This window comes from Ammospiza caudacuta, chromosome 5, assembly GCF_027887145.1.
Source record: "Ammospiza caudacuta isolate bAmmCau1 chromosome 5, bAmmCau1.pri, whole genome shotgun sequence".
NCBI classification, from domain to species: Eukaryota; Metazoa; Chordata; class Aves; order Passeriformes; family Passerellidae; genus Ammospiza; species Ammospiza caudacuta.
Window position 1 is genome coordinate 61,408,663 of NC_080597.1, and position 24,001 is coordinate 61,432,663.

General features: G+C 38.2%; 1 protein-coding gene across 1 annotated transcript in view; it reads right to left on the reverse strand.

The window, feature by feature from the left end:
• TAFA5 (TAFA chemokine like family member 5) overlaps nucleotides 1-19,422 on the reverse strand; it is a 395,269-nt gene extending 375,847 nt beyond the window's left edge. The window contains exon 1 of the mRNA XM_058805781.1: nucleotides 18,947-19,422. Coding sequence (XP_058661764.1) covers nucleotides 18,947-19,058 — 112 coding nt within the window. The 5' untranslated portion in view covers nucleotides 19,059-19,422. The remainder of the gene's footprint in view (nucleotides 1-18,946) is intronic.
• Nucleotides 19,423-24,001: the final 4,579 nt, after the last annotated feature.

Below are 24,001 nucleotides of genomic sequence, written 5' to 3' on the forward strand. Positions count from 1 at the left end.
CACAGTATGCTACTCTCAATTTATCAAAAGAAAGGGAGAAGATCTAGAATACATTACATGAGTGCTTGATATTATCATTACAACATATATTTCCATTTAAAAACGTAGTACTATATGTTCTCATTTCCAATTCCAGACTTTAGCTATGTGTGTGATAAAAAGGGCTACATGGTGATTATGAATTAAAAAACCAGATATCAGTCATACTGAAAAAAGACCACATTAAATCACTTTAATGCCACAGTTAATCATTGTTTTCCCAATTCCTATACTTTGTTGTCCATTGTCACAGTATACAATTTATGGTATACTGTGCCATTCTAAATCACACGAGTCACAGTGGAGTCCAGTGACTCCAGGAAATACAAGAAGCAAAAAAATAATTTAATTTCCCACCAGTCATGCTAAATGGAGTTAATGGAATTAATTTTTCATTTACTAAATGCCCCTAAATCTCATTCAACCGCAGACATCCTGAACACAAACCAGCTTGGGAATGGAGAACTTTAGAGACAAGTGTCCCATATAGCCCTGCTCTGTCTTTAGATTTCCCTAAGTACACATTTGCAGCTACCTCTGAGTATTGGGCTGAATAAATGGTTGATGCAACCAAGTAAATTTGTTCCTGTGTTTCAGCATAAATAAAGAACTGAACTAAATAGAACTGTAACCCATAAAATGATAAATAAATTACATCAAGACAACTCTGAGTACCTAAATGTTCTCAACAGAAGAAATGTTACACAAAAGACATGGATCTCTCCCAGGACCCATTTGGGGAAGTCCTACAGATAAGAACATACCATATTGATGAACAGAAGTCATTCCATCTGTAATATAAAACTTGCATTTAAAAAGCCTTATCAAACAGTCCAAAGGAGCTAATCAACTTGTCAGAGATATCAGGAGATGAACACAGTAATCCATAGGTAATTCCATGATTAAGTGAAGATTTATTGGAAGAAGTAATCTCAGCCACATTATCCTACACATTTTTATCCAGCCACAGCACTCAAAGCTATCTGTCCGAAACCAATTTGACTAAAAGAGTCAGCAGAAAAACAGAAGTCTATGTGAGATCTCTTCAAGTAATCAAAACTGGTGCCTTGCTACCACAGGCTCCTATGTAATAAAATCCTATTTCTAAATCAATTAAACTCCACTTCCACTTAATCATGAACTAACACTACATCTTTTTTTTTTTTTAATCTTTTTTCTTCTTTATTCTTCTGATGTTCTCTATATCTCTCAGTTGTTTATTACCTAAACAAGTCAAGTGATTTTCAACTTCATTTCTAGAAGGGAGATTCCATTTTTCTGAATATCCAGTTGTTTTTCTCCCCAGTTCAGTATGAGTTTCTGAATAACAGAAATTATTCATGGCTTTGCTAATCAAGGCTAAACAATGCTGTCTATACTGACAATAATGCTTCTCTATTTTCTAATTCACCTTGGGGGTCGCACATCTTTTTCACAATTCCAGTAACGATTCACAGCTCTCCTGCAACTAACCACCATGCCAAGGATCCCTGCTGCTGAAAGATGATAGATGAGCTTTCATTTTACTACAGAAATTCATGCTGAGAATTAAGAAACAGAGTTGCAGAATAGCTAGGGTTGGAAGAGTCCTTGGGTGAATTTCTGTTCCAATCCCCTTCCAAAGCATGGTCACCTAGAGCAGGTTACATAGGAACATGTCCAGCTGGGTTTGGAATGTCTCCAGAGTGGGAGACTGCAACTTCCCTGGGCAGCCTGTTCCAGAGTTCTGCCACCATTGATGTGAAGTTCTCCCTCATGTTGAAGTGGAACTTCCTGTTTTTCAGTTTATTGTCATTGCTTCTCATCCTTCCCAGGGCACCATGAAAGAGAGTCCAGCACATCCTCCTGGCACACGCCTTTCAGATATTTGATGAGATCCCCTCTCAGTCTGCCCTTCTCCAGACTAAACAGGCCCAGCTACCAAAGTCTTTCCTTGTAAAAGAGATGCTCCAGACCCCTAATCATCCTTGTGGCCTCTGCCAGAACCTCTGCCTCTCCAGGGCCAAGTGGAGAAGCACCATCACCTCCCATCATCTTCTCAATGAACCTCATCATGCTGTACTTCATCTAACTGTAGTTGATCCCATTCTATTCTCAGTCTTTACTAATCATGGCCTTGGTGCTAAACTTTTTCTTACAGATCAGTACAATTTTAACAGGCAAGCTAAAGGAGATATTTTCACCCTAAATGCATTTGCTTCTTCAAGAATTAGATACAATTCCTTCCTTGATATTGCTTACACCCTATGCTTCAATACAAAACATCCCAGGCTCATACTGTAGCAAATGCCATGACCACATAATTTGTTCTAAATTAGGGAAACCAGTCAAACAACAAATTCTATATACAGAGATTATTACAAGAGCTATCTTATTTTATATGTAAAAGAAAATTCTTAATACTTTTCATTTAGTAGGAAGCAGCTGTACTCTTAACTTTACTATGTGGAGAACAGGAGGGGAAACAGCTGTTTAAAAAATTGCAACATTTGTAGTGAAAAATGGCTTCAACTTTGGGAATAATTGATGTTGCCAGTACATTCATTGTTTGAAAATTACCAGCAAAGCATTGAAATAAAATGCATTAAAATTCAGTAGAATTTTAAGTAATTTTCAATGTGAAAATTATTTATAATTATTAATTGTTGGTCTGTTCACACATATTAGTGGTCAAGAATACACAACTGCAGCTTAAAATAAATTCTTCAGTCACTCACCAGTAGCTGTGACTAGAAGCTACCTAAATCTATCAGGAAACTCTTGCGAAAGGGAGCCTTGAAGTATAAACAGAAAGTTACCACTTCATCCCTTTCTGTCATTATTTCTTTTTCATTGCAAGTTCTAATAACTTAATCAATGAAACAAGATACTCAAAATTATTATGGGTTTTTAACCATCAGTTTTCTAAGAATTACATAGTTGAGGAACAAAAGAAGCACTGAGATTCAGTGAAGATTAAGCCTTACCCTCTCTTTTGTTCCATTCTTTTTATTCCCATCTCAATCCAGTAAAATAAAATATCAATAGCTTTTTTTCTATTTCAATAAGCGTACTATTCTTTAAAAATGAGGTCAAACCCATTATTTTCCAGTAGAGAATCTGACACAATATTTTCTAATTAGTGAAGTACCTACTTTTCTGTAAACACCGTTACAAGACATCGATGTCAAGTTTTAATGTGCCTGTGCAGAAACATACATTTATGTAACTCAAAAAGACTCACCATTTGATTATGACTGCTGGCCAGGCATTAAAGGTACTAAACTGTACAACACTTTGAAGTCTCAGTGCTGGAAATGTTCTCAGCTGCTGGCCAAAATCTGATCACCTTTTTCTAAGCAAAATATTCAGTAAAGTAGTAAAAAACCCTTCTGTCTAACACCACCTGTCACCTGGGCTTCAGACCAGGCCACTGGCCTGAGACAGCACCTGTGGCTCTGCAGGGTGACCTCTGCATTGTAGGGAAAAGGAAGACAGTTACATCAATTCTAATAGACTTGGCACCTTTGATATAGCTGATCTCCAAATACTCCTACTTTCAACCCAAAGACAGTTGCAGACAGCAAACACTAACAGTCTGAAATTACTTGGGCCATTTTTCTCAAACCATAAACCATGGGAAAGTACAGGCATTCATTGTCTCTACCATCTTCAGACTCTCACTATGGTTGCATTCCTCCTATTTAATTTTCTTCAGGATCTAGATCTGCTAAGTGCAAGAAGCAGAATCCACACACAGCATTCAACTCTACCCTGCACCAAGTATGAACACAAACAAATTCTGTAAAAAGCTCCTGTTTAGAGAAGAGGTGGTGAGAACTGAATCCAGGAAGGCCAAAACAATGTTTGAAGCATGACAGAAGTGCTCAAGAAAAACTCTCTCTGGAATAATTTCCATTTACAAACACATTTGTGGCATTATAACAGGCCACTGCTTCAAAGATACATTTTCTTCCTCATCTTTGGCTCAGATACTATGGAATATCATGTTTCCCTGGATTTCATCTGAGATTTACTGGAACTTACCAAGTATGGGTTGGTCCTGGTGAACTGGTCAATCATTTCTCCAGATCTGTGCTGCATGTATGAAAGGAGGAGGGAATTGTGATTTTATGTGGAAATGAAGCTTCAAAAGAGACAAAATTCAAAAGAACCAACTAAGTAATAAAAATGTCTACAAAGATTAGTTCAAACTTTCAAAGACCTACACTGATCCACGACAGTAACTTCTGCACTCATTACCATTCCAAGAAAACAATTATGTTTGTCATTCTTCACAATGAAGTGTAAGCAACAAAAATTTTATGATGGTATTACCATCATAGTGATACTAATTCCCACAAGATTAATAGAATACAAATCCAATTTATTCAGATTAATTTACCTTCATTTTCTTCTTTTACACACAAAATGGAAAGGCTCCTATAAATTAATTGAGCTATTTATTCTCCAAAGGAGAGAGAGGGACATGCTTGTTGGCAGTGTTTTATGAACCTGAAAGGTAATGGGGCCCATAAAACTCCTTGACACATGTTTTTGAGCTTCACATAATTAGTCTGTACCTCATACTTGAAATGTAAAAAAAGACTAGTTTCTTTTGCCTGATCATCTACCAGCCAAATTTGCTGCTCATAAGAATTTATGTTATAGATTTTTACTCTCTTCTCTTTAAAAAATAATATTTAGGTTCATTGAGGTAGTACATCTTTTATAAAAGGCAAAAATAGCAGTTGCATTATGCCTATCCTGCAAAAACACACATAGCAACCACTCTTCTTCAATGTTATTGAAAACATAAGAAGAAAATTAAGTTTAGAAATATCTTGTTAATGTAAAATCAATATTCTTCATGGAAAATTGAGATTCATCTTCTTGAATGAATTGAGACTCATCTGATCTTCGCAGAAGGAGTGTCTGGGCCTTGGAACAGGGTTCCTGGAGAGCTGGTGGAGATCTTTAATAGAACACTGGATGTGGCACTCACTGCCAAGGTCTAGTTGGCAAGGGGGTGTAAGGTAATAAGTTGGACTGAATGATATCAAGATTCTTTTCCAACCTTACTAATTCTGTGTGATCTTACATAGATCTGTTTTTTTAATCTGTATAGAATCTAGTAAGGCAATGGGGAAGAAATTCTACTATAAAATGATGTTTACGCTGTATGTATATGGACTATACTTGGTACAATAGAGTCACTCCAAAATAGGCTGTAGAAACAAATGTTACTAATTTCTGGTATTCATAAAAGTTTCACATTTAGATGAAAAATTTTTCAAATGTGGTACAGAAACTAAAATTAACAGAGAACTAAAGCACATTTAAAGTAATAGCTCAAAGCTACCTTTAGAAATCTAGCTTCTTTCAAAAAAAAGCTGTATACCTAATTTCAACAGAGTTAGAAATATTGAGAGTTTGCTATATATCTTGATATTATCTGTATGCATTTCATATGTGGAAGCTCTTATTCCTTTGTTAGTTCCAGTGGCTCTGACACCACTGCAAGTTTCCAATGTGTTATTTCAATATTAGTCACCTTAAATTGAAGTAAAGAAGTCTTCTCTTTTCACCATTAATACTCTTTCATCATCTGCAATCGATTTAAAGAGAGGCTTTTCAAGTGTTTATATAAAATGAATCATTCCTCATCTTGTGAACTTAAACTTGCTTAAGTTCCTTGTTTTTAGGAAATCAGCATTGTGGTATTTTTCCTGGAATTATATAAACTGTTAATATATGTAGGTGTTAAATGTATTAAAAAACATGCATTCTGTCTGAGAACAGTCCCAGCAAGAACTACTTTCAGTGCAGGAGAAAATACACTTTTATGGTTATCACTATTGCATTTTATAGATGCAAGCACTGCAACATTTCATGAACCTTGAGTCCAAGATTCCTGTTAAGTGTACACAGCAAGCAAATGAATTTGCCAATACACATTCTGTAAGGTCTTGATTTTCCTGTCTCTCAGCTAAAATACTACAAAAGGTAGGAACGAACATTTTGACAGATTGCAACCACTTTAATTCCTGCACTACAAGAGTACTTGCATTGAGCAAGGAGGCACAAGTGTGTGCTCTCAGCAGGGACAGCTTCCTGACGAGCAGTAATGTTTCAGACTCAGGTGCCTGTGTTTCCAATGAGGCAAAGCTGAAGTGGGTGATCCCGAGTATCAAATGGTCTTCCCATGTGTTTATCCCTCTGTTTATTTTGTTTTTATCTGAACTGTGAAAGTCTGTCAGAAAAACTATGTTGAACTGAATAGGAGACCAAGATAGGACGGAGAATAGAAGAGATCTCCATAAGGTAAGGGATTTGTAGGTAAGAGGGAAAGCAACCAACACACAGATAAGCTTCAGTGCAGATTCAGAAACTTTCATTATTTAATGACAGAATTTTCTCTGACAGTTCTCCATCACATGTGCCTGATTTAACTCAAAATTTTACTCCTCCATAATTTCTGGAAATGTGTATTTTTCCCTTCTAAAGAAACTTAAAAATTGAAACAGAAGCAACAACGCCCAACTTACGGCACTATCTCTGATCTTCTGTGAAAGAAAAAAAAAGGTGCAGATTTAGAGATGTGGGGGGAAAATGCAACATTTTGATCCCTTAAGTTCAGCTACAGTGTTACACTGTTACATTAAATATATGAATTTATAGAAATATAGACTGAGAAAAGTAAATCAGAAGCAAAGTAAGAACATAAAATTAGTCAAAAGCATACTTCAGAAATGTTGCTATTTGACTTTACACAAGAGCTCTGCAATTCTCATTCCATATGCTTCATGTCACCATCACCTTCAAACAAAGACCAAAACCAACTTGCCATGATTTAAGTTCTACATTTCTGATATTCACTTTTGAAACATTTGTTTCTGTTCCTGGAAAAATGGATACTATTCAGCCAAACCATAGGTGTCCTTTGTCACATGAAACATATAGGAGGACCTCAGCAATACTGACAGCTATCAGAAATTTAGGGGCTCCTGTCATGACAACTAGTACATAACCATCACATCTACCAGCATTCTGGCAGTCTAAAAGGCTTGTTCAAATTACATGCACTGAAAGCATATTTTTTCCTCAACATTTCAGTACTACTAACCTTCTGTGCATAATCATATCTGTTGCTTAATATACTTCCAAAATAATTGAAAACAGCAGAAGAAATTTTAAACTAAATTCTAACAAGGTACTTAGACTCAAGACTACAGTATGCTGTATCACAGATTTTATAATTGGGCTCAGAGAACCTGATGTAGGAAGAAAAAAAAAAGATAAAAAAGCTCAACTCTCAAATCTCTGCAGATCTAGCAGTTGGGAGAAAAATTCTCTACACATATATCAAGTTAATTTGTCTGAGAAGTCACTGACAAACTGTGATTCACATAGCAGTACCTGTCATGCCAACTAACAAAAAAGCACTTCAGAAAGTGGCAAGACAAACAGTAGGGGCAATTCACCTGACCTTAGATAAGAAAAATAAGGAAGCAAAACTGAAAAGTACGAAAGATAGAAAACTAATATTGGAACTCAATGCCAACACTGAACACTAAATTTAAAAGGAAGCCCTCAGGAAGGAAATGGTTATCATTTAATATAAACTGTGAAAGGAAAGGTAGTGAAATAAATTGGGAACGTGCTCTAATTAGATAATGCAGGAGATGTTTTCTTGTTTTCTACATGTTTGGTCTTTGATGGAGACAAAAAAAAAAAAACCAACACAACTATAATTTCCAGGAAACTTACTAAGAAAATGAGACAGGTGCATCATTTGATATTTGTGTCTATGCTTAAATTAAAATACTACAGGAAAAGATTAGTTTCACTCTGTGAAGTTGAGGATTCTAAAGGACAAGCTTTTCCTCTATAAAGAGATTAATTATTGGAGAAAACAACAGAGAATGATTCTTAATACTACCTAGTGTCAGTACAATGCCAATCCTATGAAGCCAGTGTACTATTCATGCCAAAGAATATTCCAACGTATACCTACAATATGCCAATGAATTCCCACATTGCCATCAAACGTCAGGGCTAATTTTTAGCAGTAGCTGGGAGGGGGCATGCCCAGGACAGAGAGATTATTCCTTATCACCCGAGGTCATTGCCAGGTGAAGGGGAAAGGCACTCTCACTTCTGGGGAGAAGGGGTCCCTCCTGGTCAGGAAAAGCTGGCAGGGGAACTGTCAGGTCTTGTTTATTCTCATAGAGTCCACAGTGACCATTTTTGCTTGTGAATCACTCTCTTTTGCACACTTCTATTACCATTGTTGCTGTTACTGTTCATTTCTTATCTCATTCTATTTCCAGTAAATTGTTCTTCTCTTAACCCACAATGTTTTGTGCCTCCAAGAGGAGGTGGGGTGGAGGGGGGAACAGTGTTTGGGGTCTTTTTATTGTGAGTACTAAATTGGAGAATACCATTTCTAAACCATGATGAGTAAGGCATTCTATATTTGTAGACAGGATTAAAGTAGAGGTCTCTAGTTACACAGGCACAACTAGAACTGAACAGCTTTAAGACAAAGAATCCATGAAGATATATTTACTGTGAAAAAAGGCGAAAAGCAATATATTCCTTGAACAAAAACATATTTATAAAACAATGAGCTATAGAAGGCAACAAATCTCTCCAGATGAAAAGGACTGTAGAAATAGCACTTAGACTGAAGAATGGAGAACTGAAGGAATATCTTGGGTCATAAAGCTCAATATCCTTCCAAAAATAACCACAACATTTTTCATATTAAGCTTCTATTTTCTTCATATCTCCTTTTATATTCAAGGTAAGCATTTCAGGTCTTCTTTGTCCCTGCAGCTTCTTATAAACATGTACACATTGTTCACCTTTAAAACTTTTCTTACTTAAGTCATTAGTAGATGAAGGTGTTTCAAATGTTTTAACCCCACTATAAAAGTTTGTATGGTGAAAATGTGTTCAATATTGTTTCATATGGAAGAGGTTTAAAAAAGAAAAAAAGGGAATGGTAAAGCTGATAACCTTTGGTACACACTGAAATTCACATAGGTTCCAACTTCTGGGGGAAGACAATTTTTAGTGTCTAGAGTGTGACAATACTGTCAAAGAAACTGAAGAATTTACAGAAAGACAAAACATTGCAAAAAATATTTGGAATTAAAACTGCAAAGATATCCTCAGAAAATCTCAGTAATTTATGCCAACTACATCCCTCAAATTGTGCAAATCCTTTGCTGCATTAATTCAGTACCTTGACCTATAGTCTTAATCAATCTGTATCACAAGCCAATTTTTCTGTGTTTTTCTTCCCTATAGAAATAGTGAACCAGTTACTTGGCATTGAACATTTTAATATTAAATGTGGGTCTTGAAAATAGGAAGAGCAACATCGTAAAAATGTTGTAATGATGGACTGGATCAATGTGATAACATACATGTTAAAATCTTAGCAAGTTGTCTATCTGCCAACAAAGACAAGCACTTCTGCAGCACAATTTACATCAAACTCTAATCTCTATCATGTATCTTAAAAAGGTCACATGAACTGCACTGTGAAAATGTTTATGCTTTCACTGACTTTTATATGGTAAATATAAATGACTACACTGCAGAAATCTAAAGTAAGGAAAAACCTGTCCTGTTCAGATGAAACTGAAATTCTTTGTCAGCTGTTTCTTTTAATCTATAAGGATCTAACTTTCAGAACATGTATATTTGAGTTTGGTGGTTTTGTTTGTTTGTTTGTTTCCCTGGCTGGAGCTGGTAACTTAAAATGAAAATATCTGTGGAAGTTCTTTAAAATGATACCTTAAAAGAATCATAATTCCAGATATTATGCTCTACAAGCACATGTTACGAAAATGCTTTAGAGCAGGTCATTTCATCAAAATTATTACCTTTCAGAAACATTTGGTGATATCAAATTTTAAAGCCTCTTTTTTTTGTTTTAAATATTGATATGGTTTTTACTGAGCACATATATACACAAAACCATATATACTCTCACCTTAGAATGAATGTTCAATAGAGCATTACTGACAGTAGATACTTAGAAAGCTCTGTAAAACCTTTCTGATATTTTTCAACAAAATTATTTTCAATAATAACTCAGGTTACTATATTAGTTCAATTCAGGAAAGAACTTTCTATTTTTTGATTCAAGCTGATATGCAGAACTACATTGGAATTTGTTCAGTATACAAAATAAATAATAGAAACAGCCACATTTTTTAGGTTGCACACAAGGAAAGTGTCTACCCAAGGTCTAAATAAATAGAAGGTTCATTTTGGCTCAAAATGTGAGAACCTAGTGAACCCTTTCAGTAATACAAGGGAATGGTATCAGTAACAGGTAAACTCTCAATATCCATTACATTTGTATTTGTTTAATTTAAAGCAAGAGAACGAAAGTCATAGACTGGTTTGGTTTCGAAGGGACCCTTTAAGATTATCTAGTTCCAACCCCCACCACCATGGGCAGGGGCACCTTCCACTAGACCAGGTTGCTCAAAGCCCCAGCCTGCCCGATCTTGAACACTTCCAGGGACTGGGCATCCACAGCAGCTCTGGGCAACCTGTGCCAGTGTCTCACCACCCTCACAGTAAAAGACTTCTTATGTCCCATGTGAATCTACTCTCTTTCGGTTTAAACTATTGCTCTTTGTCCTGCCACTACAGCCTCTGGTAAAATATCTTTCTCACAAGCCCCCTTGTTATACTGCAAGGTTGTAAGTAAGGAATTCCCTAAGCCTTCTCTTCCCCAGGCTGAATAATTCCAGCTCTCTCTACTGGTCTTCATAGGCTTCAGCCCCCTGATCACATCTGTGGGCTTCCTCTGGGTCTGCCAGAAGTGCCAGAAGCCACTGTTCTCACAGCATTTCAACATTTCTGCGTTCAACTGAACCATTTAATGAGCACTACAACAGCTTAGCTTAAACCCACTTCAGTCATCTGGCTAAGATGTTCTGCCAAACTTTCCACTGGTCTGGTTCAATGGAAAAATTAAATATCCCCTGAAAGGAATATTGACAGCTGAAAGTATGAAGAGTGACAGAGATATTCAGGGTTAAAGGTATCTCTGTTTGTCAGTTTATCATCTCTTAAAACACATTTGTCAAGATCAGCATTATAAGATGATCAGAAAAAAAAAAAAGAGTTCCAAGAGCAAAGGTCAAAACCATCATAAATTATACTAGGATTAGCAAGAACTCAGAAAGCATTTCAATTTACTTTTTGTTAGACTAGTGTCATATGTAGTGATTATTTTCTTTTCCATATGTAGTGATTTCTCATTTCTGTAAGAATTAAGGACCCTTCTCTCAGAAGACACATAACAGATTCATGAGGTTCTAAAGCTATGCTTAAATAAAGTTGGTCAGTGAAATTCTCCCCTACAATGGATGAAAAAACAGGAATTAACCCAATCAATATAACTTGCAATCTAAAATATTTCTGATCTCGTAGGCATTCTGTTCTTGGCTTTTACTCTGGGCTGTTTCTGGTACAGAAAATACAAACAGAACACATCTGTTAACTATGTTCTGGAATTAACCTCCACACAAAACAAAAACAGAGACAGTCCCACTGTCTCTGACAGACCTTCCAAACACTAGAATGAACAACGGGGTCATAGCATAAATTGCTACTGTCAGTTGCAAGCAAAGGCAGAAGGATGCTTTATTATGTAAGGTATGTGATCCTAAAAACATCATAAAATCGTGCCCTGTTAAAACATCTCCTGTTGGGAGAGCAGGATATGACAGTGGAGGAGAATTCTGAAGCCAAGGGGCAGATAAAGGCATGGGTTAGCTTGGGCTGCAAGAGAATGAGGCAGCCTAGGAGTGGGACCTTTTATTTGGCCATTTAGTGATAGGATAAGGGGCAATATTTTAAAGCATTAGTAACTTCAAATGGAAAGAGGGGAGGTTCACATTAGATATTAGGATGAACTTCTTTAATGTGAGGGTGTTGAGGAACTGGAAGAGGTTGCTCAGAAAAGTTCTCATCCTGGGAACTGCTCAAGGCCAGGCTGATTGGGGCTCTGAGCAACCTGGTCTAGAGGAAGGTGGCCCTGACCATGGCAGGGGGTTTGGGACTAGTTGAACATTAAAGGTCCCTTCCATCACACGAAGAGGCAGAAATATACAAAATAAATAAACATATATAAACAAACTAAAAAAACATCAGAACTATAAATAAGTCACACTAACTGACAGTCTTGAAGGGCACTGTAAAAAGAAAAATTTAAGCTAGAGGTCTCTCTACATATAGTTTATGTTTTGTCCAACAACAAGATACAATTTGGCAAAATAAATAACACTTTGTTCTAGAGAAGCAACTTCCTTATTGCTGCAGTGCTCCACAGGCAATGAAGAGAAGTATCAGGACTTCTCCTAACACTGCAAAAGCAGAGATGATATTCAGGTGAGTGGATGCTACTCAGGAGAAAACCGAAGGGGTTATTGCTCAGAGACCCTTTAAAAAAAATAGTCATACTCCTCACACCAATTAGAGGATTTTTTCTTATCTGAAAGCAATCAAGTGTTTGAAGAAGCAGTCCATTCAGAGATCAAAATAATACACAGGCCACATGGTTTGGAAGAGATCCAAAGATCACATAGATGCAAAGCCCTCTACCATTCGACTTGTTATTCATGACCAGTCCTTTTTTGAAAAACTTGCACAAACTCTTTGAAATAAACCTCTATACCAAAAATATTGGAAAAACATGGTCTAAATACGGGTCATATATTTTCAAATAGTCACCACATAACATTTTCCTATTTGCAGGGCTAACACAAAAGCATGAAGAGATGACTTTCAAAACATAGACAATAAGCATATTTGCCAACCATCTGTCCAAAAAGCAATCTAGCTTAGATTTAAACACAGAAAAAAAATTAAAAAATAGATTCCCAGCCCAGCAGTGGAACAACATACCCAATCAAATGTGAGATCAAGCATGGAAACACTCTAGTTTGAATTTAGCAACAAAGAATATGCAGACCAGGAAGATTGTGGCTAATCAAACCCGCCTGGATTTTCCTATGTATCTAATACTTCTATATGAAGCTCAGTATCCAAGTGCATTTTAGAGTTATGGACAACATTCAATGTACACCTTTAATAAAGAATATTTGACATGCCAGATGCTGGACTAGCTGTCAATGTTTATTTTCCCATGTAATAGCCTTATGGTTAGAGCACTCTCTAAGAGAGTACTAAATTACATCTTAAAAACTGAGATATTTCATACCATCCCCTTCTAGCAGAGGAGAATGAATACACACTCCTAAAGGCGAGGCTCAGGGAAGGACTTTCTACTGCTTCTTTAGTGGAATCAGTAAGGAAAGACCAAAAGATTAATGGGACTCCAGTAGAAGAAAATCTAATCCAGCTCATGTTTACACCCTCTAGTTGGAGCAGTAGAGCTCTACTCCATGGCCCCAGTACCGTCTTCATAGTATATGGTAAGAAAAAATAGTACATTACATAAACAGCACAAAAAAATTGTCAGAGGTCTCAATCTCTGTCCTGTCAATTAGGCTGAAAGACATGGAATACTTTTCTACTATGTATTTAATTGAAAATATCCATTTTCTTCTAATTTCCCCTCCCTACCTACTTCTCATCATCCATCCACATCAGTAGTTATACTTTTAATGGAAGTATGAATAGCCGGAATTCAAACATTTGAGAAATTGTAACAGTGTTTACTTAGTCTTAAAGGGCCAAATTCAATATTCAAAGCAGTAAGAAGACATTTCTTGCATTGATGCCAAGGACTTCTTTGTAATACATCATCTGGACAGACTACAGCACAACTGCTGAGACAATCTCAGTGTCAACTTGGTACCCACATTGGCAGGTAGTATGTTGTAGAGGCCATCAAGTTCTAAGCAATAAAGCAACCAATTCTGGTTTTATCACAAAAATTGAGCCTGCTTCAAAAGGAGCAAGTGGGACAGTACATAAAGAAACAGAATTTTAATATTTTACATATCCTATTTAATTTCATAAAAGCATTATTCTTTCTTTCTATATACAAATTAGACTGAAAAAAGTTTGACTTACAACAGCTCTTCTCTATGTCACATTCTGCATACAGAGTATGGGAAAAATACATACACAGTAATTCTTGCAGAAAAATATACTAACATTACAGATTTTTTAAAAATCTGTGGTTCTCAGTTCTGAAAACAGAAGGGACCTGAATGATAACAGATCAATAACAGGAGCTGTAGGCTTTCATTCAGAGCTGACTTGTTTGCATCCAACATAAATGGCAGTGACCATTTACCATCTAACAGCTGTTCAGTAGCCTATACATGATGACATGGTAGCCCCTGGTGTAGAAGTGGCCAGATGACAGTCACAGTTAATTGCCATTCCTGCTAGCAGTCTCAAATAAGGAAACAATAAGACTTGGAGACCATAGCAGCCCATGTCTTTTAGACAGAAAGCAACTCCAGAACAGGACAATGAAAAGGCATTTCTCAAATGAGCCATGTCTACCCAATAAGTAGCAGGATCTCAATTTAAGGTAAGGTTAATATAGTATTTTTTTGTGGTCTAACCCCATCCAGGAACCAAGCCCTAGGCAGCAGCTCACTCTCTCCCCATGAGCAAGACTGGGGAAAGAATCAGAAAGGTAAAAGCCAGGAAACTCATGGGTTGAGAGAAAGATAGTTTAATAGGGAAAGCAAAATTCATGCACACAGGCAAAGCAAAACAAGAAATGACCTCATCCCTTCCCCTGGGCAGGCAGGTGTTCCGCTGTCTCCAGCAAAGCAGGGCTCCATCATGTACAGCAATGGAAATGAACACCATCACTGCAAATTTCCCCTTCTTCTTCCCCCCATTTCATACACTGAGCATGATGTCACATGGTCTGGAATATCCCCTTGGTCAGTAGGAGACACCTGCTCTGACTGTGCCTCCTCCTAACCTGCAATGTACTTGCAGTTTCCTCACCAGTGTGGCAATAAGGAAAGCAGAAAAGGCCTTGGTTCTGTGCAAGCCCTGCTCAGCAATAGCAAAAACATCTCAGTATTATGGGAATTACTTTGCATTTTGGACTTTTAGATTCCTTTTTCCTAGTACTATCATTATTTAGTAAGCATAAATGCTGGATTTCATACTGCTCTCTTCCATACACTGTACTCAAAGTAAGGAGGTCAATTTTCCAAGTACCATTCAGTTTTGGTAGCTCCTTTTAAAAAAAATCCATTTACTTACCCTCATAAATATTAACTTAACAGCACAGGGCTCTAAAGTTCTACTCCTTGGGCTTAGAAAACAGTATAAAAAAGGAAAAGTAAAAGCTTGTAACTGCCACAAATTTGCTAAAAGCTGATTCCTATATTACTTTAAAAAGTTACCATTTACATATAAAAAGCCTTTCAGTATTTATAGCAAAGTCAACTGAATAAATGCACTAAGAAGTAGTTCTGGATCAAAACTATGTTATTTACATTCCTGACGTAGCAGGCAGCTGTGATACCACATAGAATTTCCTTAATTTGACAAAACTTTCAAGCATGGTAAAATACTCCAGTTATAAAGAAGAAAAAAAAAACCAACCAAACAAAAAACCCCAACAAACCTATTCATTTTACCTTTACAACAGTAAAAAACACAATGTGAGGCATTCACTGTAGGTACTTCTCTCCGGTTTACCACTGTTTATTAAGCAAGTATGCAAGATACACGTATGGAATCATAAAATGTCACAACTCTTTCAATTCTGAATTGCCATGAAGGTGGCCACCCTCTACCAGGAGAGCCTTCTGAGGCTGTTTTTGCATTTAATGATTCTTCTGCTTAGCAAAATAACTCCTTGTTGCTCACACTAAGGACCACAAACAGTCTATTTCTACTACTTTGTTTTTGCCTTCCCCTGTTGAGAGCCCATCAAATCAGACCATTTTCCTTCAGATGGAGAATATTACATTATATTTATCACTATAGCAACTAACCTAATTGATTTGATGCAGGTTTCTCTTCCACCATAGGATGGAGCCATTATCCCTAAGTATAATCTAAACATTTAAGAAAGAAAAAATTATCAGTTTATCATTTTACCACATCAATAGGTATATCATTGGGCTTCAGAAACTAAAGCATAAATGAAAGTCTAATGGGTTGTACATTTACATCCAGAACATTCTTTACAAATATGTTTATCTGTCAAGTGGAACTTAAGAGTATGGTGTTTACTGGTTGCTCCCAGTAATAGGAAGGACTATTGTACAACAAATACACTTCCAGAAAAAAAGATTCACAAAGTAGTTAGGAGAAGGAGAAGCAATGTTCAAAAAACTGATTCAGAAATAAGCCTTTTCAGACTAACATTAAAAATGGAAATAGGCAAGATACATCAAAAATTGTATTTACAGTGCTATTAAGAAAGGAAAAATGGAAAAGTTATTTTCCAGATTTTGTTTTGGAGGCTGCAGGGTTTGTTTTCAGTAGAATGATACAATGAGATAACAAAATATTAAGTTCCTGTAATTAGTTTGATAATATATTCACCTTTATGGTTATATTTCTGTGTTCCTGACAATAAGGTGTGGGGGAAAACAGAGACCACCTTACATAGTCAAATTTCTTTTCTTTTATTTCCTAAGAAATATGGCAATCCTGTTATTTTTAAAAGTCATCATGTACTCCCCAAAACTCAAATTTGTTTTTCTTCAAAAACAAGCATCAGATGTAAAAAGACTGATTAAACTCTAGCTGATTTTTAAGAGAATTCATAAAATCTGAAGTGCTGCTTTACCTAGAAATAGCTTCACTTTTTTTTATCTTGATTTTTCACAGAGTAAAAACCACTTTTTTCCAATGTCTCAAATACTACCACTAGATAAAATGTTCATGATGCTTCATTAACATTTGGAATTGCAATTGTCAAATCAGTGAAGCATTACATAAATGGTGGAGTGCTTTGACACTGCATATTTTAAGCAGCATGGTGCTTTTCAGTGCTATATGAAATGAAGAGTGTACTACATATTGGAGGAATACCATCTACCCTCTCTGAAAGAAATAATTAGAAACTGATCTTTAAGCACACTAGAAAATGCCTTGAGATTATTGACCAACATTTGCATTTTTCATCAGTAAACAATGAACAATATGTAACAATTCAAATGGATGACTACATTCCTTAGGATAAAACACGGTCAAACTTCTAATTGCTGAAAATAAATGATTTCTGAAGTGTCAGAGTTCACAGTTAACTCTTTTTGAGGCCGTGGTGATTGAAAATGTATGCACAGAAGATCTCATATCTTCTCATAAGAAGCCTGTGATGCTTTGGACACTTCTAACACAAAGTTAACAAAAAATTTCCTATCACTAATACCAAACTGAATTCCCTTTGTCACTGAACTATTCATTCTGTAATATGCACTCCCATGATACAATAAATTATTTTAAAACTCACTATGTTGTTTAGGATATCCTCTACATTATCACATTGAATACAGCATTATGTACAAAATTATATTATTAAAAGTGTGGCCTGTTTAATATAATTTTATTAATGAGAAGTGTAATGCAAAATGTGCTAAATCACAAAACAAAATCCAAAATATGTTATTCTTTTTGGCATAATTCACTTTCAGTGTCATCAGTATAAAGAACCCCTGAAATACACAAAACAGAAGTGAATTAAAGGTTTTCCTAACCAATTACAATCTTGTTTCAAAAAAAACCCCAGAACACATACATGGAAAAATGGTCAGTGTAATACAGCTGGAGGAAATGGAATAGAGGGTTAAGAAATGCAGCAGGTATGCTCCTGCAAACCAGCATCTCTTTCCTATTCATCAGAGCCTACACCTATTACAGCTCCACCAGACAAGCCTAGTGCAAAATCCTTTATGCTACAGCTAATGAAAGCAATATGCACCATGGGTAAATTACAGACCCCATTCAGCTCAGGGTGGGAAAATACAGTGTAGATTCATTTTGGCAAAGCTGTGTGGTTCCTTCCTGATAAATTGCAGTTGTTTGGGGTTTTTTTTTATTATTGCATAAAAATTGCTTTTTCTATTCTCTTTGCAAGTTTCCTACTCTGGCGCTATGGACTAATTTGCATTCCCTAACTTGAAGTGTAGGCATTAACTCCATTGACATTATATAACTGTTTGAAAATGATTCTTGCTGAAAGCAAAACAAACACAAATTACCAAAAACAAACAAAAAGGCAGGAAAAAATAATGACCTTTTAAAGTATTTCTAGTCCAAGTACTTGATTCTTACAGATACCTTATCTGCAACACTGTAATTAATGGAAAATCTATCAAGCCTGAAAAAAGAATATAAAAACTCAATTGATAACCTGAGATGCAGCTCTAAAACTGGCAACATGGACTTACTAAACTGCTGAGGATATGCTAAGAAAGTGCCAAGATTTGCTCCTATGGAATTTCAGAGGATCACATATGATCCCAGGATGTTAAGACATCTGCCACTTGATGAAGTATGTGCTTCCTAAAAAAATGAACATAAGCAAACCAGCTCCCCGTCATGGAAGGTGGACAGAGTTAGGAGATTGTGTATGTGGAAGGAGCAGCCTCAGAGCAATCTGGTAACATCTGACAATAAACAGTGAACAGGGATCAGGGCTACTACCGCTAGAAAGTTTGTTTCTAAAATCCAAGAGATGATACTATTTGGACTGGAAATGCCACATTTACAACCTAAGGACAGCTCACTCTCCTGAGAAGCAGCAGTATTAAAGTACCGGTCTACCTGCTTTGCCATAGGGGAATGCGGGGAGATGTGCTGAGGGGCAAGTCTAAGGCACAGTGCCTGTGCCTGCCAGCTTCAGAGCCTGGCCCTCGCCTGAAGTGTTACCTCACATGGGAAGGGTGTAGATTTATGCCCAGCAAAAGCACCAGGACAAATATGTACTTACTGCAGTAAGCGATTAGGAGACTAGCCAGGATCATGATAGCCCAGAAAGTTGAGGACATGCTTGGCAAGGTGCTGGCATCTTTCCTACTGCTTCTCCTGGGAGATGGAGCCATTGAAGCCACTTCCCCAGCGGGGGGAAAGTCAGACAGTTTCACCAGCCAGCTCTCCCCTCGACTGATGGCCTTGTTCCACGTGTAATCCTCAAGAAAGGCATCTTCCAACGACTCTGCTGTTCATCATCAGCACCATGGTCCTGTCGCAGGAACCATCTTCCAGCCAGAAAGCCAAGGCGACTCTAACGCAAGTGGAGCTTGGGAACAGCGGCCACAGCCAGCTTCCCTCCTGTCACTCTGGTGGGATGCACTAGCATGGAGGGTCTCACTGCGGCTGGGATGCCTCGCGTGGTACTGAGCTTCGAAGACGTCCCACGAATAAGCCTCTTTTTTTTTTATTTTTTTCTTTTCTGTTTTCAATTTGCAGAAGTTGTTCCGCTTGCCGTCCTTCCCCTGCCTCCCCGTCCCGGGGGCAGCCCCGCAGGCGGAGCGCGGGCCCCGGCGGTGCTAACGCGGCGCCTCCCCAGCCCGCCCGCCCGCCCGCGGCTCTACGGCGACCCCCGCTCAGGGCGCGGCCGCCCCTCAGCCCAGGCCAGCATGGCCGCGGGGGCCACCGAGGGGCGAGGGCAGCCCGGCGCCACCGCCGCCCGCCGGGCAGGGCTCCGCGGGCAGCTCCGCGCTGAGAGGGCGATCCGCGCCCCGGCCCAGCGCCCGCAGGGCGAGGACAGCCCTGTCCCCCCACGGCCTGTCCAGCCTGAGCTGCCCTCCCGACCGGTCCTGCGGCTCGACGGGGCGGAGGCGCGGGATGGGCCGGGACACTTGAGGCGGAGGGTCGGCGGCGGGTCTCCTCCTCTCCGAGCACCGCCCGCTCCGCTCTCAGGCTCTGCCGCTACAGCGGCGCTGGCCCTTCAAGTAAAGGGAAGCGGGAGGAGGAGGAGGGGGCCGGCGGTCACGCCCACAGGTGCTCAGTGCTCCGAGCAGAGCGGTCCTTCCCCCGCCGCTCCGCTCGCCTCCCCGCCGGAGGAGCGCGCCCGCCCCGGGGCTCGCATCGTCCCCCGGCCCCGCGCCGCTCTCCGCTCCCGTTCCCGCTCCCGGGGCGGCGCCCGCCGGGTTTAGGGAGGGAGGAGCCGCAGGGCGACAGCCCCTGTCCCTGTCCCCGCGGAGGCTGCTGCCAGCCCTGCGGGGCCGCGGTGAGGGCGGGCTGTGCGGCGGGCTGGGGCCGAGGGGCGAGCCCTGTGCCTCGGCGGGGCAGAGCCGGCTCCGGCCCCCAGCGTCTGCCCACGGCGGGAGGTGGCGCGGAGGGAGCAGAGGGGATGGGAGCGGAGGCGGTGCCCGCCCCGAGCCTCCTCTGGGCATCTGCTCTCGGCTGACGCCGGGTATCGGCAGAAGAAGTGGCTCGGGGAATTGCCTCTCCCAGTCCCCTCACCTGCACGGTGCGGCTCGAAATCTCCACGATGTATTGCGCCTCGACTCGACCACAGATGCTAAAGGAAACAATTCCTCATTGTATATCCATCTGAGGTCCTTATGGGCACTGCCGTTGGCACGCGGTTTCTGTCGCTGAAATGGCAGCGACGAATCGGTATGAAACCCACATTAGAGGACTTGGGTTCACATGTGTGCCAGTATCCCTTATGATTAAAAGCTTAAATATTTAAAGAGGGACCAGGTAGTTCAGCTTTTCTGTTCGGAGTCTCCATAGCAATGTCTTCAAATTAATATTTTAAGTTCTGCAGAAGGTAGTCGCATTCCAAGTACAGGCAGGATTGTCAGACTAGAAGAGGAGCTTAGTCACAAAATGTCCCATTATCTCCTCCCGTGTTTTACTTGCATAATAGAAATGCCATGAAGAAGCTGATTCCTATTCCTTCAGAAGCCCCAGGTCTGTCTGATTGTTTGCCATTTAAACATATGAACTTAAAATTGCATATGAATGATGCAATATTCACAAGACAGGGCTGTAAGGACCTTTTTGGTACAGCTGCACTTGATTAGATACTAGTAACTAAGTTCAGTTTTGCACCATGAGGACATTGCCAATCTAATTGCTTTGATTTTAGAGAAGATTTTTCTGCCTGAACTGGTAGGGCAATAGATTAATGTGTTCAAGCATACTTTAGAGATTAAATTTTAGCTATTGTTTGGGTGCCAGAATATTTCCTTCCAATATGTGACTTTCTTTTCCCATATTTTCATGGGAATTTCTTTTCCAGTATATTTGAAAACTAGAATGGAGCACAACACAAACATTAAGACAACATGCTAAGGTATATTCTCCTTCCCCGTATCATTTGAAAGAACACTTATATGTAGAGTCAAAATCTTTGTATCACCTTCCATCCCTAACTTAGGCACTATAATTTTCCTTCTAAGTCAACTTTAATTCATCATCCCTCTTGGAATCCTGAAGTATTACTTCAATTTGATGTAAAGTTGTACAGCTTCATGAGTTTTTTTAAAAAACTAGGACTTTCAAAATTCCTCTTCTCAGATTAAATGTAAATAAATGTTAAGCAACAAAAATGCCACTGCATGTTGTGCTGCTGTTTGTTGTGTTTCCAGGACTAACACGTAAATGAAGCATTTTCTGTATTTATGAAAACATTTGATTTCCATTATTGCTATAAGTAATGAATGCCCACTTAAATAGCATATTTTAAAAATTACTATAAAGAAAAAACAAAAGTATCTTGAAATGAGATATGTAGTATGATGTATAGATCAAGAGATTCTAAACTCATAAGGGACAGCTGTAGATGTATATAAGCAACTATACCTTTCAGTAGAGTCCACAGAATTTTATATAGTAAAACTTACAGTTTGCCTTGTGGATTTCCAAGAGGATTTCCCTTGGAAATACATCCAGCTTTCAGTCTGAGGAGTGGGGATCATGATGACTGTTCACCTAAATAGAGCTTGAAGGTTCATGCAGAAGCTTAAGTCTTGCTTTGACAATTCTGAAAACGGACATGCTTCACTTGAGACCAGGTTAATTCCCACACTGGAGAAATAACTACTCAGTTACTCAGAAAGTAAGGCACCATTTACTGAATATGGAACCACTGAGGCCTTTGTGGTTTTGTACAACTACTTGTAATAGTTTTACAAAGAAATTTTAAATTAATAAAGATTTTCAAACATTACATTCTGATTTGATTGTCAAAGACAAGACTTAAAACCACTCTTAAAATGCAATTTTAGGTCACTGCTGATTTGTTTTGTAGGTGCATGTTGATCTCCAGTAATGGCCTGACTGTTCTGCAGGGTCTTGTATTGAAAAGTATTTAATCCTATTCACAATGTAATTTCACAGTATTCACAATGTAAAGTCCTACTTTAGGAAGAAGGGGTGGAATTTGATCTCAAATTAATTTGTTTACCCCTTTCTTGATATGGTCCCAACACTTTGATTTTCAAGGAAAATATGTGAGATCTGTCTTTATTGCCTCCCTAATCTCCCAAAAAATTCCCAGTATTCAGACCTGTGTGTACGGAAATGTAAGAAACAATGATTAAAGTCATGGACAGACGTCTGAAAGCTGAATAGAAAATAGACACCCAAGTTAAAGGCTGTATATCAAAGCGAAACACCCTTTTAAGAAATCAGATTTTTTCCCATATAGTCAAAGACACAGTTCTCCTATTCTGCCATTACTATTGGAAGAGTTAATATTTGCAAGGAAATTAAAATAGTATTTAAGCTCTTTACTAAGATAGGCTGTGCCATTAGCCACACTAAAAAATTATAAACAAAATATATCTATTGACTAGAAAAGGCATAGTTTGAAGGCTGTTGTAAGCTGTATCTCTGTCAGAGTTTGTCCATGATGTGTGTGGGTGTATCTCTGCTCTCTGCTAGGATGTCAGACTTGTGAGGTCTGTGTAGTGATATTGACCTCTATGACAGGTGAGAGGATAACCTGCAGAGGATAAATCTTAACATTCATTTAGCATCAAGCATGTACATGGTAGAAGGTAGATCGTTTTCTTCAGATCTTTACAAAGAGACCTTTTGTTCTTTTTGAATTTGCTTATTTGCTTTGAAAATAGAAGGTTTAAATAAATTGTGAGTAAGTTACATGGCATTGCACTGACTCAGAATACTTCAGAGAGAATTAACAATCAATAATATTCAAGCCAACAGCTGAGTTTTTGCTTCAGATCAAATAAAAATCGTCAGTTGAGTCTAAATGTTGATTTCAAGGAAACAACACAATATTTGAATGGACATTTCTGATTAGATTTCTTAATTTTGAGATATATATGAGCAAAAAAAGATGTAAAAGAGTAGCCGCATTTAAAACATTTTTTACAATGTTAAAAACATTAATTACTTGTAAGACCTGTGTAATATAACTTGTTGTTATATCTCAAAAGAATTTTTAAAGGAAGAGCAGTAGAGCATAATACTAAGAAAGTGACCAGATTTGCTCTCTTTTTATTTGCAGATCTTAGGCCATCTTTAGGAAATATATTTTATATAGACACATGCCTCAATTATTTTTAAATACCTGTTTAGTGCCCAGAATATTGACCATTTATTTAGTAGGTAAGTTTTTGCTATTGATTTACAAGAAGCAGAAAGTTATTGTATTTGTGAACAAAGAAAGAGTAAGAAAGAAAGAGAGTCAGTGGGTATTTGAATGCTTAATTCATTATGAAATTATAATTTAGAGAGTTCAGTTCTTAAATAACAGAAATCGTATTTAAGTCTAAATGGCAGCAAACTGCATCATCTGAAACTGTGGCATAAGTAACTTAGTTCTCATCCACTAGTTCAGTAAAAGTCTTCATTTTCAGAGTACTTTAAAATTTGTACAGAGATATTTTGATACATGTACATGAAAGAGCCTTTATTATGGTCAGTAACGGTAAGGTTCTTAATAAAAATTCCATTAATGCATAGTCATAATATATTTAGAGGGAAGCCGTTGACCAAATCCAAGTCATGTTGCTTTATTGCATTGTATTGTCTGCATGGCAGGTATTCTCACTGAGGAATG